The sequence below is a fragment of the Corvus brachyrhynchos genome, unplaced genomic scaffold (genome assembly GCF_000691975.1).
Source record: "Corvus brachyrhynchos isolate BGI_N302 unplaced genomic scaffold, ASM69197v1 scaffold369, whole genome shotgun sequence".
In the NCBI taxonomy this organism is placed as follows: Eukaryota; Metazoa; Chordata; class Aves; order Passeriformes; family Corvidae; genus Corvus; species Corvus brachyrhynchos.
Genome location: NW_008246055.1, coordinates 1,299,571 through 1,317,524, shown reverse-complemented (window position 1 = coordinate 1,317,524; position 17,954 = coordinate 1,299,571). Strand labels below are relative to the sequence as shown.

The window sequence follows — 17,954 nt, the reverse complement described above, 5'->3', positions numbered from 1 at the left end:
GCCCCAGCCCCTTCTGCTCCGGCCTTGTGAACCATCCACATCTCATTTCTTGCCACTGAACTGCTCAACAGAAAACACTCGAGCTGCATTCCCACCCTTGCAAGTGTCCTGTTAAAGACTGAGCAGCAATCCCAGTGCCTTCATAGGAACACAATGCGCTGCCCAAGCTGATGTTAACATGTTTATTACATACAGAACAGATACGGTTTGTTGTTGATAGCATAGGGGACAAAGCACGGGAACGTATTCATACAGCAGGCTCTTTACAGAATGCCATCTTCAGACCAAACAGCGGAGTTTACAGGCCTTAAGACACTTTTTAAAATCCTTTTGTAACATACAAGATACTTTACATACATCACAGTGGAGATATGACAGAGAAGCGTACTGAAGCCAGTCAGTTCACACCTTGATGCCCCGCAGCCACCCAAGGCCACAGGAGCTATCAGCAGAGGCTGGGTCTCCCCCCTGCAGCTGCCCCTCTGGGCCATGTGCTTCTCTTGGAGGAAAACATGGCATTGAGCTGGAAAGGAACCTGATGGGAGATTTCCTCGTATTGTTAGGGCCCAGTGGGTGACAGGAGACCAAGTGCTGTCCCTTCAACTGCTCAAACCAGATACAGAACAGTCAGCGGTACAAATGTTGCAATTCTGACTTTCCTATGAAAGACAGAGCTAAGGAACTGAACCCTACCAGGGCTTTTTTTTTTCCCCTTCAACTAGCCCAAATTCTGAAGTTTGCCTGGCCCTAACTGATGAACTACTACACGACAGTGGAATCTGTGCTCTAGATGTTATATTGTTAACTTCAATGCACTCTGTGTTGGGATCGAAAGAGGTCTTCCTAGCAGAAAGCATATGGCGAAAGTGAATGAGAAGCCTGGCACAGTCAGCAGTGCCCCAGTGAAATGTTCCTGGTGAAAGGTCCCCCAACATGCAGGTGGTGGCTCCAAGTATCCCTTAACCTCGTGCCAGACGCAGAGCCCAGTACACAGATATCTGGAAGATGCCCTCTAGCTGGATTCCTGCCTTGGGGAGGAGTGGTGTGGTGGGTGTGTGTCACCAGCACTGCTCACACGCAGCATGGGCACCACTGTGGCTGGCTGAGGCCTCTGTTCACCAAAGAGGTCTCTTGCCTTCTTGCAGGGGAAATGTATACCCCAGCCTTTCCTGAACTGTGGATACAAAAATGGCTTCGGTGCTGCTGTGTCAGGAGAGATGCCACATGTTAGAGCATCCCCTGGGAATATGGCATCCCTGCAGCACACCAGGACCTGCAAGCCTGGTCCATGGCAGCAAGCACAGGACACAGCAGCGAGCTTTCCAGGAGATGGAGGATTGCCCAGCTGTCCCCATACTGCCATAAAGACATCTCTGTGAACCCTGGAGTGCTGCACAGGTCAGGGAAGAAACAATATGACCACCAGGAGCTTCCAAATTCATCTCTAACAAATGCAACTTGCCCTAGTCCTGCACACCCAGAAAAGAGCGTTCAAGGGACACAGATTTTGTCCTTGTGGGACAGTGTCAGAAAGGGGAACACACCATTGCCTCTAAACCCGGAACTTCCATATTCTGCATCTTGAGCTCAAAACCACTCTCCCTGGCCCCATTTTCTAGTGCTTCTTTTGTAAGCAGGATGCACATCTGTAATCACTCAGCATTGCTTAGACAGAAGGGGCTATCACCGCTTTTCTTGGGGGCTGTCCATTTTTTCCAGGAGTCAGAAATTTGCAGCTTTTCAAACTCCTTACTAGCACAGTCAGTGCCTGTGATGTTAGGTAAAAGATGTCAGGAATCTAGCCTCAATTCCTTTTTCTGTGTGACATCAGGTGAGACATAGCCTTGAATGCACCTGTACAGTCTTTCCTAACCAACTGCCAAGTCTCTGTTTTCCAAGTCTTTGTGAAAAGAGATCTCCTTCCAGCAGGTCCTGGAAAAGAGACACAGCCTTGAGATAAGGCAATTTCAATGTGTTAGTGCAGAACTCAGAGCAGATCAACACCATCTGCCCTTGCCTGTGTTTTAAAAGCCACCAAATGCAATGCAGAGATAACCACCTTTCAGAATGATCTCAGGAGTTCTTTACTGTCTGGCATTTTTGGAAGGGAGGGTTAAAAATATTGCCTTTTCTGGTCTTAAAAAAGCAAAGTTCCAGTACCTCTTTGCTACTATGGCTGTTTGGCCTTTACAGTCAAACACCCATCTCCCATCTGAGCCCACCAAACAATCCTCTTGGGACACACACAGGCACCCAGCACATGACTGCTGAGGCAGCAGCAGCAGAAGGGACTTTCTCCCTGCAAAGATGGAGGATGTGATCCCCTCTGTAAGGGTGCTGTTGCCTTCTCCAGCCCCACAGCAGAAGTGCTGCCAAAACCATGATGCTCCTTGGAGGGTTCCTTGGACCCTTGGTTGCTCTAAGTCCAGAGGATGTTATTCTGTGCTTAAGGGTGAATAAGGGTAAGATGAGGAGTCTACTGGTGAACTAGAAGGGATTTCTGCTGGGGTGCTGCAGAAGTGATTCACCATCACTGCTTTCGCAGGGAATGCCTGGGGACACACTTCTTTCTCATGCAGGTGGGAGTGAGGCAACCTGCCCAAGAACCTGAGCCACCCCCCTCCAGCTGTCCCTCCTGACAGTGGGCAAAGGTTTTGCACAGTTCTGGCTCCAAGCTCACTTCATGATGTACTGCCATTTCTCTCCTTGTAGACGCCAGTTCCAGAGCAGAACAAGAATCTAACCACGCCAAAAGCATACGGGCCCAAGATGGAAGCTGCAAGTTCAGAGGTTCAAGGGGGTCACAGTCCAAGGCAGGAGCCGTTGCAGTTGTCCAGGGTCAGTTTCCAGCAGGAGTTATAATGCAGGCGTTCTGTATGTACATCTTGGCATTCAGGCGGGAGGAGGGACACTTATTATGGGAAAAGAGGGATTCTCACTCAGGGATGTATGATACCTGCCACACAATAATGTGGCTGCGTTCAGCCTTGGAAAGTACTGGCTTCACCTGGGTGGCATCTCCTGCATTCTCTTCTGTCTCATCATCTTCCCCATCCCCTGAAGAGAGAAAACAGATAGTGAAAGTGGCAGGAAAGAAAATGCCATACTGCGCTGCTCTGGAATACTCCAAAGAGGCCAATACACCTTTTAGAGTCCCAGCAGTCTGATAACAGACACTGAGCTGAGATCTTTCTCTGTGCCTGGAGAACATTTAGAGCAATACCACTTTTTTCTGAAACTGGACTACATGGATGGGACAAACCAGCTCCAGCAGCAGCAAAGATCACCCTTCCTTTCAGGGAAGCCGATTTTTACACACAGAGCACCTTCAACAGCACCATGGGTGATCATAGTGGGGCAGCAATGTTTGGAACCAGTGGCACAGATGGGTTTGTTCTTTCCAAAGCCATTCATACTGATGCTGTTTTATGGTATTTTTCAAATAATTGTAGCTTTGTAGATTGCTAATGCATGGCTGTAACTCCCCGTACTTTTCCTACCCTTTCCCCCTACATTTTAGAATAATAACAAGCTAACCTTCTAACACATTCCTGAAATACTATTTAGTCTTGCCTCTTTAGTCAACCAAGGATATCTTGCTTTTTACCATGTATCATAAACATAATAAATGTGGGGCAGAGCTCTTGGACCAACTCTAGTGGGGCAGAACCCGGGGAAAATTACCTAACCAACTGCTCTTCTAATTGGACAGTATTTCTTAAATATGCTAATTTATTAAACTTATAAAAACGTAGAAGTCCTGTATCACATACGTATATTGCACCTGGAGGCCTCCAACTAAAGACCTGCTTGTATAATACTTCCTATATTAATATTGTCTTGAAAGTGTGTTGTTTTGTTTCTCGATTTTGTAGGCATCAATACAGTTGTGTGGCACTGCAGCCACAGGGCACAGGTTGACAGCCTTGTGCTATGCAAGGAAAATCCGTATCAGCCCTCACAGCCTGACGCAGGAGAAACAGTGCAGGGTTTTTCTGCTTTGGCTCCCCACCAACAGTGATGCCTCACTCCATGACCACAGCTATGCACCTGCTACCTTTCCAGATGTCCCCCACCAAGGGCACTCACCAATCCGGAAATCGATGTACCCTTCTCCTCCACTCAGCACCAGGACGTTCTTTAGCTTCTGACCCTCAGTCTCAGTGGCTGCTGTGCTGGGGTTCTCCGAAGGGCTGTCCAACACACTCCCATTCAGGGTTGCAAGGACATTGCCTGGGAGAGGACAGAAGTGCTGTCGGTGCCTCTGCTCAGCCCCAACACAGTTCACACGCACACTAACACATTGGGCAGACCAATTCCTTCTGCTAGTCAAATCTGACCGTCACTCCAGTTTAAACACAGATGTGTAAACCACAGGAAGTGCCAGCCGTGGCCTGGACCCTAGTCTGCTACAGACCAGCTCCAGCCCCTACTACAAAAGGGATGGAGGCACAAGCCCCTGCAGAGGGAGGGCTGTGCACATCCTTACCAGGCACAGAGACGAAGAACTTGACAGCATCACGGTGGCCATGGAAGCAGAGTTGTGCCTGAGCCATGGAGCAGTAGGGAATGAAGCTGCTGGCAGATTTGTCACTGTTGTCATCGCCATACACGTGGATGACCCCACCGGAGCGACTGCCCTCTCCAGAGGTTGGTGAAGTCTTGTTGGCTGGGGACAGGGAGCAGGAACACCATCAGTGATAGCTTTGAGTCCCCTTTACAGAAGAGACTCAGTCAAAGAGAAAACTCATGAGCCGTGAAGGAAAACCTTTAAAGGTGCAGGTCTCTTTAAAGGTCTTGTATGAGTGATGTGATGGAGGAGAACACACCAGATTACACAGTCCCTCTCTTTCAGACTGAGGCAAGCTAGACTGGTGTCACCAGCAGTGATTCTGTCCAGCCTCCAGAAATAACCTGCTGTCCTAGGATCAACCTTGATCTTTCGTAGCTGACAGGGTACCCAAAGTGTCCACTGTCCCCAGAGGGCACCTGGAGGAGAATAACTGCTCTGGATTAGTGACGTTGCTCAATTTCCAAGTCAAGTCCTTTGCTCATGCCCAGTCATGAGCACACATGCTGCTGAAAGCAGTCTCTGGGTGTGGTGAAGCCTCTCAGCCCACTCAAAGCCATCACAGAAGTGGAGTGAGATCCTTCCTCATTTCTTGATTTAACCATGACACCAGATTGTCAGCTACTCCAGCAATGAACATCTTTCAGATGTTCACCATCCACAGCTTCCAAGGAGGGCTCAGGGGCCTGCATCCTTCATGACCAGGCTCCGAGAATGTGACAGTTTCCACTCACCAAGCAACAGAGACCAGTGCTCCAAGCTCAGGGTGGGAGATGCTTTCCTTCTGCACACACCCACATCAGTACAACAGGAACAATATTAAACCAGGCAGCTTTCACTTTTCTGTGAGAGAGGTTGATTGCTTCATTAATTATCTGTAGTTCTGTGGTTTAACTTGGGCTGAATTTCAGTTACATGACTTGGACAAAAGAAACTTTTCCCTATCAGGCTCAGGCCAGGATGGTGGGACAGGTACAAATACTTTGATGGAAGAATCAGAGTCAGTGTGTGTATAGTATCTGGCTTTTTTACTGCAATTAATATCAGATACTTTAAAAGAAGGAGACATGTTGATAATGCATCTGGACAGCCACGTGAATGTCTTTGAGTGAGAAAAAAGCCCCTCTAATTTCTGACACTGGAAAAGCATGAATTTGAACTCAGACCCTGCCTTAACTGGCACAAACTTAAGCAATTCTTCATGCTTATCAAGTCCCCTTGGGTTCAACATCTTGTCTGATGACTTACAGGTGGCAGGTACCACAGCACCACCTGCCATTGGCCTGAAACTGATGAAAGTAGCATCCTTGGAAAACCAAAGGAGACCTTGGAAGAACACTCTGCTCCTGCTTTCTGCTTCTGACGAATGAACCTCTCCAGTCCCCATCTCAAACTGGCCTACCATAGTAAGGAAACCACTGTCGAAGAATAATTACTCTTAACACAAAAAACCAGAGGGATCAACAAAAAGATGGAAAAAATTGTTTAGAGCCATGGGAAATGAGAATATTTACATGATTGTCTCTGGTTGCTTTTCTCTAACGCAACTTAAAACAGAAGAGTGATGAGGAAAAATGGATGGAGAGAAGTTGAATGGTAGAATGGAAGGGCGGGAGATGGGCGCAAAAGGAACGACAGCTGTGGAGGGGAGGCAGTGGACTTACCCCGGAGCCCAAGGAGTTGGCCGCGGTGGAGGACTACAGCTAGGCACAGGCAGGGAGTGGGAACACAGAGGGGCACAGGAAGTGATGGGCAGGATGGGAGAGAAGAAAAAGGTGATTACTGGGAGATAATTTGGGGGCAACAAAAATAGTATAAAACCTAGAGAAACCACAACAGAAGCTCCTATGAGTTTGTACTAATACTGTTCTTGCTCACTTTGCTCTTATCTTACAGGGACAGATGAGGTATCTGAGGTGGGAGAGGGACCATGTCACAAGGATCCACTGCTACATTTTTAGTGAGATTTTCTTGCTTACCACATTTTTTACAGGAATGCAGAAAGATAAAGCAATTGGTTTACAGCAGGGAAAAAGTTTAACTCAGGACAAGGACAGCAGCCGTAAGACAGAATGGGCTTCAGAAAGGAACTCAGAAACAAGACCAAAATTGCAATCTATGAAGAGAACTGTCTCACTGCCTTCCTGGTGTCAGCCCCAGGCACATCCAGCTTCACTGCCCTTAGAGGAGACCATTCCAAGCCTGACTTCCAGGAAGATTACAAGAGGTTTGCTTCTTTTATACAAGAGGTGTTTGTTTCTCAGCTTTCCTGTGAGCATTGGTGAAAAAACATACATTTGGCTGCTTTCTGTTGAAAGCAATTGCAATCAGCCTCAAATCCTACTTCCCCATGGTGATCTGGATAAGACTCTTCAAAATAAGATGCTGATGGGCAGAGGTACAGAACAGGACTAGTAAGAGCTTCAACTAAACTTGCAGCTCCAGAGATTCAACTATTTACTCTTATTGCTGGGTCCCCTCACCAGGCTGGATTTGGTGTAGGATACCTATTTCTACTTGACTGATAAAGCTGAGCCCTAATCTGAGTAAACAGAGCTTTTCTAAGATCAGTTTCTGGAAAATACTGTTATGGAGACATTTAGATGACTATGCCAAAATGAAATTTCCAGGGAGATGTTCCTGATGACTTCTCACCCCGTGGCCTCCTTTTGAAGACTTACTACAATTCCCAAAACTTTGTTTCTCCTGTTTCACAGTAGCTACAGAATCAGTTCACATCACTCTGCTCTGTCAAGGTCCAGGGCTGCTCACACTCTGGGCTTTTCACCCTGAACATGGCTATGATCAAAGGGTGTCAAATGTCAGGAAGGCATTAGCCTACCTGAGCCACCTGCCATGCTGCACAAATAACACCTAAAAGCTTCTTTTTTTTAGGGGGGACGCAGGAGTACTTTCAATAAATGTCACTTACTCTCAGTCAGGGGAATGGAGATGACAACACCGTTCCCGGTGCCCACCCAAAGGCGGTTGCCAGCGATGAGCAGGGCCGTGATCCGCACGAAAGAGAAGCCCAGCTTTCCAGTGCCTAGGAAGCATGAATGAGAGTTGGGGAGTCAGTGATGACCTTGGGCAAGGTCTGCTTTGGGCAAATTCTGCCTTGAGCTCAGTGAGCAACAGACCCTCACCGAGCATCTTGCTGACGTAAGGCTCAATGTCGACATCCTGCAGATGTTGATGGCTGTGGGCATGGTAGAGCCTCAGCGTGGAGTCCAGGCGGATGGAAACCCACACTCCATCTCCAATCCATGCCAGCTGTCGCACCTGGCTCTCCCGACGAGGATGGGCATCAAAGGATTTCTGAAATAGGTGAACCAATGTAGATACAAAAATGCTGCTAGCGAGGATTTTCTTGCTACTTTCTAAGTCCGTGAGAGACTTTTCTCTCTCACAGAAGAGGTAGCAGAGTATGTAAACGACCAAGCCACCTGCAACCTTGAAAAGTCTTGTTTATGGTATAGTCGAAAAATATTTTGATAATGGATGTTTTTAGGATTTTAGCCAATCACCCCAAGGTGGGGGCTGATCCTTTGTCCAATTAGACTATGAAGAAAAAAGTCTATAAAAGGTTTGTAAAATAATTAAATAAATCAATCTTGCTGCACAATTCCTGCCTGCTGGATCTTCTCTCCTCCTCCTCCCTATGGCTGCAGGACACGGTGATACACCCTAGGGCCCAGGCCTGCAGTAATAAACCAACATGAGCTCACAGAAGGTTTGCCATTATCTATACTCCATATGTACATACATTCAATTTTCCTCAACTGAGATCCCTTGTTTGGGTTCCAAAGATCTTGGAGAAGCTGTGTTAATGCCAGCTGACCCCAGCAGTTCACTACTGTACACAATCCTTTGCTTGAGCAGCTGCATGGCAGCTTTGCAGAGTTGATGGTCTTTTCAGACCACTTCAGGAGCAAGAACATTTAGAAGCCAAGAGCTTTCAGTGTACTTGGTAGAAAAGGAAAACACACAACTCCAGGATAAATTCCAAAGATCAAACTGCTTTGGCTCACTAATGTGAACTTCAGATCCAGCACTTCTTTTCTCCTCAATTAGAATTATTTCAAGCACTCTCAGATTTGTGCCAACACCACTGTACAGATTTTCACCCAAAAGGCTCTAAAGATTGTTATTTCCTTAGTGGAATCCCAGGGGCTTGCTAACTGTACTGTTCCTTTGTGCCATAATGCCTACAGATGGAGAAGCCTCAGATTGTAAGTGAAGAGTCACTGTAAAGCAAACACCTATGTTTGGACAGTACATGGTCTCACAGACTCCCTAGTAAAGGCAAAGAAAATTGTCAGTTTAGACTTACTGATAGAATTATGCTCTGCAAAGGGAGGAAGGAATAAATATCCCCTGGCAGATTAGATCATAACATAACCCAGACTGACAGTCTTGGTCTTGCAGTCAGCAATGACAACCCAAAGGTTCTGAATTTCACACACTGCAGCAGAGAACAGCTGTAAGAATAAATCCAACACAAGTGTGTGCATGCACAGACATGCATGTGCTCTCTTACCTCAATCTGCATTGTCTTCGGCTGGATAACATGGATTTTGTTCTTGTAGCCACACCAGACTCTATCATAGACCACAGCCATGCAGCGGATGGAGTGGTGAGTGTGGCCAAGATCCATCAGGTGGTAATTACTGAGATCCCACTGACCATCTGAGGTGAAAAACAAGTGTGGAAAGATGTATCTCCTCCATGACATGTGAGCATACAACAGAATCCTCTACCTTTCTCTATATATCTGGGTATACAGGCTTAGCTGATACTCAAATGCTCAGTTTGCTTATGTCTGTGACCTTCTCATGGCTCCTGCTTCAGGCACAGCCTTACACTTATGAAATACGTAATGTTTAGTTTAGATAAAGTTTAGTTTGGTGCCTGACAGTGCTCAAATCAGGCCAATTTAAACATCTTTTATTGCAATGAAGTGAACAGGCTTCTCTAATAAGTACAACAAAACCAGTGGGAGAAGAGGAAGACAGCTGACCAAGACTATGCAGAAACTTGAAAGGAAATGGGCCATACAGTCCTTGTGGTGAGGCTTCCTCACAACACAGACCTACAACATAATTCCCCCAAAGTGTCAAATCCAGAAGAAGGAATCAGATCTCCCTTCTCTCACTCTTATTTTTAACTAACCAGGCAGATATTGTGTCCTTCACAGACAGGAAGCCTCTATGTCATGAAGCTTTATCTTATTTCTGATGGGAACAGTTTTGATGTGTCAGTGGTCAGGCTTGAGCTCATGACAAAGGCTGAACCAAAACTTGAATTGCACAAGCCCAGAAATCTCTATCTTTCTGCTTGCTGAATGAACTGCTACTCAATGAATAACTAAGTTCTTCATATGCCAACATTTGTCACAGTTAGCTAATTCCTCATGTGCTGTCAGGTGTGAACACAGATAAGAAACTGCTCAAGCCACAGGGAAACAAAACCCACAGCAGTGAAGAGGACCAGAAACTGAATTTACTAAGTGTACCTCAAACAACTGCACAGCATAAAACATGACCTAAAAGCGTCACGTTTACTCCACATGTGCTACACAGCAACTACACACATTTTTGTTCAGAAAAGCTCAGGAAGTGGTGTTAGAGTACACCTGAGATGGTTTAGGATAGCGATTAGTGTATAATAGCTATGTTTTAACTCGGTGTTTGTACTCCAGCAGCCAGCAACTTCCTTTCTCACCTCAGTAGTGTTTAATCCACTGCTACACTTTTAGCCAAGTTTTGTTTTCTCTATTACATTGAGTCTTACCTTCTCCCCGATGGAATATGGCTAGTGTTCCATCTGCCAGAGCAACCAGGACCCTCCCTTTCACATGCCTGAAATAACAGAATAGTAAATACATAAAAACTCCAAAGAAGTGAGGGACTAAAAAACTCTTCCTGCCATCCACACACACCATCTTTATGTAGTCTCCACAATTCCCAGTCAGTTTAGCATTGCAGGAACATCCTGCAAGAGGTCACACCTCTTAACCTTCACTGCAGTAAGATCATCACATCTGTAAATTTTCTGCTGAGGAAATTCTTCTCCTTCACAATACAAACACCATCAATCTCAACTAATTCCCCCTAATTTACCCCTCAGTGAAATTTTGCCTTTCTCCTCCCCACTTACTTTCTCCTGATATTGCTAGTCATGTATTCACTGAATTGGGTCAGGACTGCAACTGAGCAGGAAAACGGTTGGTATGAGGCTTTCCCATAACTTTTAAAAACCTTCAGAAACTTCTCTCACAAAACAATGCACTTCGGAAAGGAAACAAAAAATTGTGGCTGCCCCATCCTTGGAAGTGCTCAAGGCTGGGAATATGGATGGGGCTTGGAGCAACCTGGGATAGTGGAAGGTATCCCTGCCCATGGCAGGGGGTTGAAACAAGAGGATCTTTAAGGTCCATTCCAACCCAAAGTATTCTGTGATTCTGTAAGTCTGTGAGAAAGAGCTGCTAACCCACTCCAAAGCATCACTTAAGCCCCAAACCTTCTCCTCCAGGACCCTTGGAACACACACTTACACCAGGCTCAGCACAGAGTCCTTCAGCTTTATTGAGTGCAGACACTTCTTCCAGTTGGACACAGCTGAGTGCACGTAAAGCCTGTGAGAGAGAACAAATTGGGGAGGGTTAGCAGCAGGGCCCACACCTTCAGCCTGCCCAGGCTTGAGTCTTCTCTTCTGGTAGGAAAGGTGGAGGTGAGGTAAGAAAGTGATGTTAAATCCCTGAGACTACGGTGAGCTGAGCAATGAAATGAGGAATGAAAACCTTCTCCAGAAACAAGCAGCGAACAAAAGGTGTGTGGACATGAAAAATAGAGCCCAGAGCAGGGAGGTGACACAGAGCTCTGTCAACCCAAGGGGAACACACCAGCCATTCTGAGCTCCCAGCCACATGGTGGGGGCGGCACTGGTGCAGGTCCCAGCATCCCCGGTTGACTCCTGATCTGGCAGTGTTGTGCTGGGCTCCATCTTCAGCTGCCCATTCTCCCTGAAGAGGCAAAAGAACAATGTTAGAGGTTTAGCAGCAGCAGTGCACAGAATGCCCACCTAGCCTGGCAGCCACAGACAGGTATGGGCCCTTGAAGACACAAATCACTTCTTGCTCTTCAATAAGTTTTTAACTGCAAATCTGCAATTTACACTATTTCCTTCCTCCTCCCCTTACAAACAACAAGTACTTCAAATCTACAGACCCTAACTGTTTAGCAGGACTATTACACAAACAGTATTTTCTCTGTTCATTTCCAACTTCAACAGAAACAACTTAGAACAACATGGGCATTCAGGAACAATCTGCATCCAAGACTTCCACCTGTTCTTAAGGCCATCACATCAGCCTTGTTTGTCTCAAGAACTTTTGAGCGGTGAATATGCTTTCTTGGTTACTGTTACAGCACATCGGAGGTACTACTAGAATAAATCAATCATCATTTCTACACACATATGAGTAAGCTCCTTCAGTAAGAACATGAAGTGTACACATACTTTGGAGGATCTGCCTTAACCACAGGTCTAAATTCATAGTGAGAGGTCAAATATTTGCATTTTAACAGCTGACTCAGTCAGTTGTAGGCTGAGCCATGTCTGTTTTCATTTCATTTTTTGCCTCCCTATTATCCCAGCTGTAATACTCCTTGGGGACAAAATGGATAGAAGTCTGACACTTTATCAGAAGATCAGGCTGGTTCTCTTATCACAAAGCTTATGAAAACAGAACTGATTAGTAACAGAACAGAACCATTACTCTGACCCCAGCCCACCTACCCATTCTGCCTTGGTGCCTGGGCTGGGACAGGGTCTGTGAACACGTGCTCGGTGAGGGGCCCGGGCCGCGCCTGCATCGGCTCTGCCTCACCAGCGCTGCTCTCCGGTACCTCTGTAGCCTCTGTTGCCTCCTCGGTCGACTGAGACTGGTTGATCTTCCCGTTGCAGACAGGAGCCACCTCACCTAGAGGACAATGAACAGTGTGAGACATGCTGGAGAATGAGTTGGTGAGTTAACTATCTAGACATCAGGCTGTCAATTCTTTATTTTATCTTTCCTTGCCAAACTCAATCAAGCCCTGAGCCTGTGCCACAGACACAGCAGCTCATCCAGCATCTTCTGCCTGGATGGGAAACAGACACTATTTTAAGGTGAGGCCTAATCTGTGACTAGCACAGCACAGCATTGGAAGGACTCCATGGCTGTCACTGCAGTATGGAGTCAGCAAGGGCAGCAGTATGATTTGCATGTGAGCTTAATTGGCTTCCCAAGGCTCAGAGAACAAAGCAATCAGAACAGCAGCACCTGTAGCAGGGCAAACACCTCATCTGCCCAGAATACTCTCCTGTATGACTCCTGCAACCAGGCTGCAGCATGTGAATCAGAGAAAAAAGGAGGGCTCTAAGAAGAAATGTATCAAAAGGGCCTTTGGTACTCCTGTATCATAAAAACAGAATTCTGGAGGCCTCTGAAGTGTTTAACTTGAGGACAGGAGGATGTGGCTGTAACACCAGGAGCTCGTACAGGACTAGCTGTAATTGAAATGTCACTAAGTTTTACATCCCAAAACTCACTCTGTCCCTTGTCCAGCACAGGTGTGTCCCCACGTGAGGAGCAGTTGCTTCGTGGCACATTGCAGCGGGTTGCACAGCCCACCAGCGTGATCCCTGCCAAGACACCATCTGCTCCAGCTGACTCTTCGGGATTCACATCCCCCTCCAGGAAGATCTCGCCTGGGGGATAGTCACTCTCACTGGCCGCTGAAGATAAAAGAACAGGTACTCGCATAAATCAAGCAGTCACTGCTAAGTTAATGTAGCTGTACTCCTGAGATCACCCTAATGATGGGAGATTCTGATCCTTGGGGTTCACCACCCTGCGGAGGCACCACAGCATCCATCAGCAGCCTGATCCATGGCAGATCCCCTCATCCCTAGTATCAGTATCCAAGGCAGGTACACAGCCCTTCCACACCAGACAAGGCTCACTCCTGCTTCCAAAAAACACTGTTTGTGTACCAAATGAATGACTTACTGAACCCTGAACAGGGAGGAATCTCCAGAGAAAGGTCCTACAGGAAGGCAAGATCCGGGTTATGATTTTGGGGAACAATGACAGAACACAAGAAGGCAGAAGGGTTAGTTCCAGTTCCCAAGTGAGGACGTCTGTCACTCCTCAGTGGTGCAGGTGACCCTGTGCAGACCCCAGTCTGGGCCCCACTCACCGGGGATGCTGGAGATGCAGAGCACGTGAGCGTTGCAGACAGTGAACTGGTCCACCACTGTGCCAGGCTGGTTGGCATCAATGATCACGACTTTACTGGTTGACAGCGTGCTAGTGAGGATCCAGACACGGCTGGATGTGGCATCCATCTCATGGAGCTCCTTTGCCTTTGGGAGAGCAAACACACAGGCACAATCAGCACTCCTCTTGGATCAATCTGAGCCTAACAATGCTTGGCAACATTTACACATGGTGTAATTTATTTTAAATTATACATTCTATTCTATAGTAAAATTATATAAGAATTTTTTTCTATTTTATATAGTTGTCTAATCAGTTATATTTTAGTTTTTATTTTTATTAATTTGATTCCATTCATGTTGTTGCACTAGTATCCAGAGCACTGGCCAAAGAGCCTGTCTGACTCCTTATGCTCCAAGAGCAATATGGCCACTAATTTCTCTGTTGACTTGTCTGACAAATGTCATATCAAATGTCACTGAATATTCATTCATCCAGAATGCTGTGAGTCTGGGATGCACCCACAACTGATCAGCTTAAGCAAGCTGGTCTTAGGAGAGTATAAGGCAGCAGTGTAAAACAGGTGTGGAGAAAAACCCTACAAACCAGATAGGATAAAATATTGTATTATTATCTGCAAATTACAGCTTGGTTCTTTAAATAGAAGAAAAACAAAAAATCATTTAAGACTACCAAAAACCGGAACTGGATTAAATCTCAAGCGGCCCAAATGGACTCACAGACTCTCTGTTCCTTTAACAAAGCCTTGCCTAAATGTATTATTTTTTAAATTTACAATTATGAGGGCTATATAATCTTCCTAGCAACCTCATCAAGCATTTAATTGCCCTTATTATAAGGATTTTTTTCAAAATTCCAAACGTTTCAAAAGCAAAAGTTGGAAAACTTTATACTGGATGATTTGTCCCAAATCACACCCAAAGTTACAGAAGAGCCAGAACACCACAGCACTGCCCCACAAGTACAAGAGCATTTTATGGCACAGTACAAAGGTACTGAGAGAAGGGGTATGGTAGGAATGAAATAACAAAAAACATCGGACGGAAAAAAATCCATTTTCTTTTCTGACCTTTTTTTTCTCGGGAGATGTATGGTTACTTTTGTTGTTCTCGCCTTCCACTTCCCTATCACAGGTGAGGGGATCACGCCCAGGATCTAGTTTCTGCCCATTCCCAGGCTCCTGTTCCAAAGGTCTCCATCCTGAGAGATTGACTCCAGCTGCACACCACAGCTAAGAAACAGAAGCAGGAATCTGAACTAAGGATTCTGCAGGCTCCGTGGTCTCTTTGAATTTAGGCACCTTTGTGGAGAACTGTCAAATGTCAAACATCTAAAACATTAAGTTGTAAACACCAGATCTTGACAATTTCTCCTAGAAGATATCCAATTTGATGCAGGTAAGACAAAGGATCTCTGTACCCAGCAAAATCACTCCTCTTTAGTCACTGCAAGTGACTAAAGTCACAAGCAAGCCAGGACATGGCTGATGTTTAATGTGTTCAAACTGACAGCTGGCAGGTCAAATGAGACATTAGAAAGAGATTCTTCCCTGTGAGGGTGTGAGGCCCTTGCACAGCTTGCCCAGGGAAGCCTGTGGCTGCCCCATCTCTGGAAGTGTAGAAAAACAGTCTGCTGGTTTAGCTCCCACACAAGCAGTTTTTTGAAATCAAATCCAGTTAATCTCCTATGAGTTATTTCCAGGGAGCTTTTTAAGAGAATACTTGGAACAGGGCTACAGAAACAAACACTAGATTTATCCAAAACCCTAAGGGAAAGATGCTGCACAGAGCATTATCTAAAGATCACATGTAGAACCTTCTAGAAACAACAGCATTAAAATTTTCTTACGATTTAACCATCAGGATGATTTCTAAAAATAATCTCTGAATGAATTAGTGACAAACTGGCTATTTCAAAACAACCAGTTACAGCAGATAAGTCTACCATCTGCCCACATGACCACTTATGCCCATCTGCAATTCTACTCAAAATATTCTAGTATCGATAGACATGGCTTCACAAAAATTTACTCCAGATAATACTGGCCTGTTACCAACGAATTCTGGTCAACAGTAGAATTTAAGGAGTGATGAAATGCATTTTTACTTTCACTTGCTCATTTTCATGAATTTTTATATTGGTTTGCATTACACCCCGAGGAGTCTTAGCAAAAGCGTTAGAAGCATAAAATGTTGCTGTTGTTAATAAATTGTGTCAAAAAAGCAAAAGATGTCAGAGAGCAGCAGGAGACCCAGCAACCAGAACCAGCTGAGAATTGTGTCCTAAAATACTTTTTCCTACATTGACTAGAAACCACCATTCAAAAAAAAGAAAGTGGAAGATAGAATTCGGAATCTACAATGTCAGAAGAATTCAGATTGTTGTAAAAACTGCAGGTTTAGTGACCCAAATTCTTTGCATATCTCATGTCCCCTTTCTGGACTGCATGGTAACCAGAAACAACATACCTTCATAGTTGGGTCTTTCTCTACTAGTGGACGACAATACACAGGCACAGGGACATTTTTCATGCGAGTGTCTTCCTGACCACCATTGGGACTCAGCTAGGGGGAGAGAAGACAAAAAAGACAGTATAAAGCTGCAAACACTGGGATATGGCAAGAGAGATGGAATCAGTGTGGCAGAACCAATCAGAGGTGGCTGCTGCTGAGGCTTCCTATCATGTCTTCTGTGAAACAGAGTACTTAAGGGGAGAAGAGCAGTGCACTCAAGAGACAATCTCACAGTCATCACTGCCCCAGTGATGGCCAACAGAGGTTACACATTGCCCTGCTGATAGAGAAAGGATGCTCCCTGCAAAGAGTCAGGACACCAACATTACCTTCCATCGACAGCTGGACTTGATGATCTTAAAGGTCTTTTCCAAACTTAATGATTCTATGATTCTATGGCCTGAAACTTCCAAGCCATGCTGCCAGGCTCCTCCCTTTCAGGGGGTCTCTGACCAGTGAAATGCATCATAACCCAACAAGTAAGGCTGATACTGTTTGATTTTGTGTTACTGATGGAAGAAGTGGGCACAAACTGGATTTGTTTTTCACACTAAATGATTGTTATAGTTCTCAAAGTATAAATGAAATAACTAATGTTCCAGCCCAATTATAACAAAGGAAATTAAAAAAAAAAAAAAAAGAACTAGACTCTGGATGGAAAAGTTTAATTTCTTTTGGTTTAACGTGCTTTTCAGTTTCAGTATTTTCATGCAGAGGATGTCCTTCTACTGACTTTGGTGGAGATAAACAGAACATTAATTTGGTCTGTGCCTACAACTATCATACAAACAAAACATGCACATGGTACCTCTAAATTAATGTCAATGACTAAAGTCACCTCCCCCTCAGCCTGTCCAGAGCATGGTCCCTACCTGCTTGTACTTGGCTGGGAGGCTCCAGCCACAGGCCTGCAACCGCCCATCATCGTTCCGCACGTGCTCCCGGACCTGCCGGTACTGCTCCCGCTTCTGTTCACGGCGTGCCGAGGATGTGCAGTCACTGAGGAGAGAAGCACAGCGTCACCTTCCAACTCATGGTTAAAGAGAGAAGCTGAGGGTGAAGGGAATGGGGCCAGAACAGGGAAGGTCACACACAGCAAACCAAATCCAGCTGTGAAAACAGATGTAGGCAATCAGAGACAGAAAAACTCTGTTGAGATGCAGACACAGGCAGTTCTGACCTGAGAGACGTGGCAAGCCAAGTCATTGTCATCACCACTTAGGATGTTCCAAGAGCCTTTCAGAAACAGGGAATAATCCTTCTCTAAAGCCTATGAATCTAGGAGATGACAGCAATTTTTGCTGAGCTGTTACAATTTACCAGTCTAATGTCTCCATCAGGAAGGCATTTTGAGTTCTCTCCCTCCTCATTGTACTCAACTATGGATTTTTCTGTCCATTTTTAAGCTTTCTCTGCTGATAAGGAAAACATGCACTAACTTCTGGTTCCAACAGAACAACTCCAGCTTTGCACTGGCAAAGGTTAAACCAAAAATTTATCTGTGAGCTTTTAGACATGTTTTAATATAAGCAAATGCTGTTTGTCAGCTTCAGCTCTCAATAGGTTTTTAAAGTATCATTCTGAG

General features: G+C 45.5%; 1 protein-coding gene across 32 annotated transcripts in view; it reads right to left on the bottom strand.

Moving 5' to 3' along the window:
- Positions 1 to 168: 168 nt before the first annotated feature.
- The window catches only part of MAPK8IP3 (mitogen-activated protein kinase 8 interacting protein 3), a 51,508-nt gene continuing 33,722 nt past the window's right edge, over positions 169 to 17,954 (bottom strand). For 29 of the 32 annotated variants that reach the window (XM_017745692.1, XM_017745693.1, XM_017745696.1 and 26 more), the window contains 16 exons: positions 17,242 to 17,368; positions 16,325 to 16,420; positions 14,926 to 15,087; positions 13,816 to 13,981; positions 13,166 to 13,351; positions 12,371 to 12,554; positions 11,475 to 11,594; positions 11,127 to 11,207; positions 10,364 to 10,431; positions 9,111 to 9,259; positions 7,717 to 7,888; positions 7,503 to 7,616; positions 6,235 to 6,273; positions 4,490 to 4,669; positions 4,090 to 4,233; positions 169 to 3,057 (listed from right to left, as the gene is read on the bottom strand). In XM_017745692.1, the coding sequence (XP_017601181.1) occupies positions 2,936 to 3,057; positions 4,090 to 4,233; positions 4,490 to 4,669; positions 6,235 to 6,273; positions 7,503 to 7,616; positions 7,717 to 7,888; positions 9,111 to 9,259; positions 10,364 to 10,431; positions 11,127 to 11,207; positions 11,475 to 11,594; positions 12,371 to 12,554; positions 13,166 to 13,351; positions 13,816 to 13,981; positions 14,926 to 15,087; positions 16,325 to 16,420; positions 17,242 to 17,368 (2,110 nt within the window). In that variant the 3' untranslated portion in view covers positions 169 to 2,935. The remainder of the gene's footprint in view (positions 3,058 to 4,089; positions 4,234 to 4,489; positions 4,670 to 6,234; positions 6,274 to 7,502; positions 7,617 to 7,716; positions 7,889 to 9,110; positions 9,260 to 10,363; positions 10,432 to 11,126; positions 11,208 to 11,474; positions 11,595 to 12,370; positions 12,555 to 13,165; positions 13,352 to 13,815; positions 13,982 to 14,925; positions 15,088 to 16,324; positions 16,421 to 17,241; positions 17,369 to 17,954) is intronic. The other 3 variants (XM_017745704.1, XM_017745723.1, XM_017745722.1) reach the window with 1 other exon arrangement.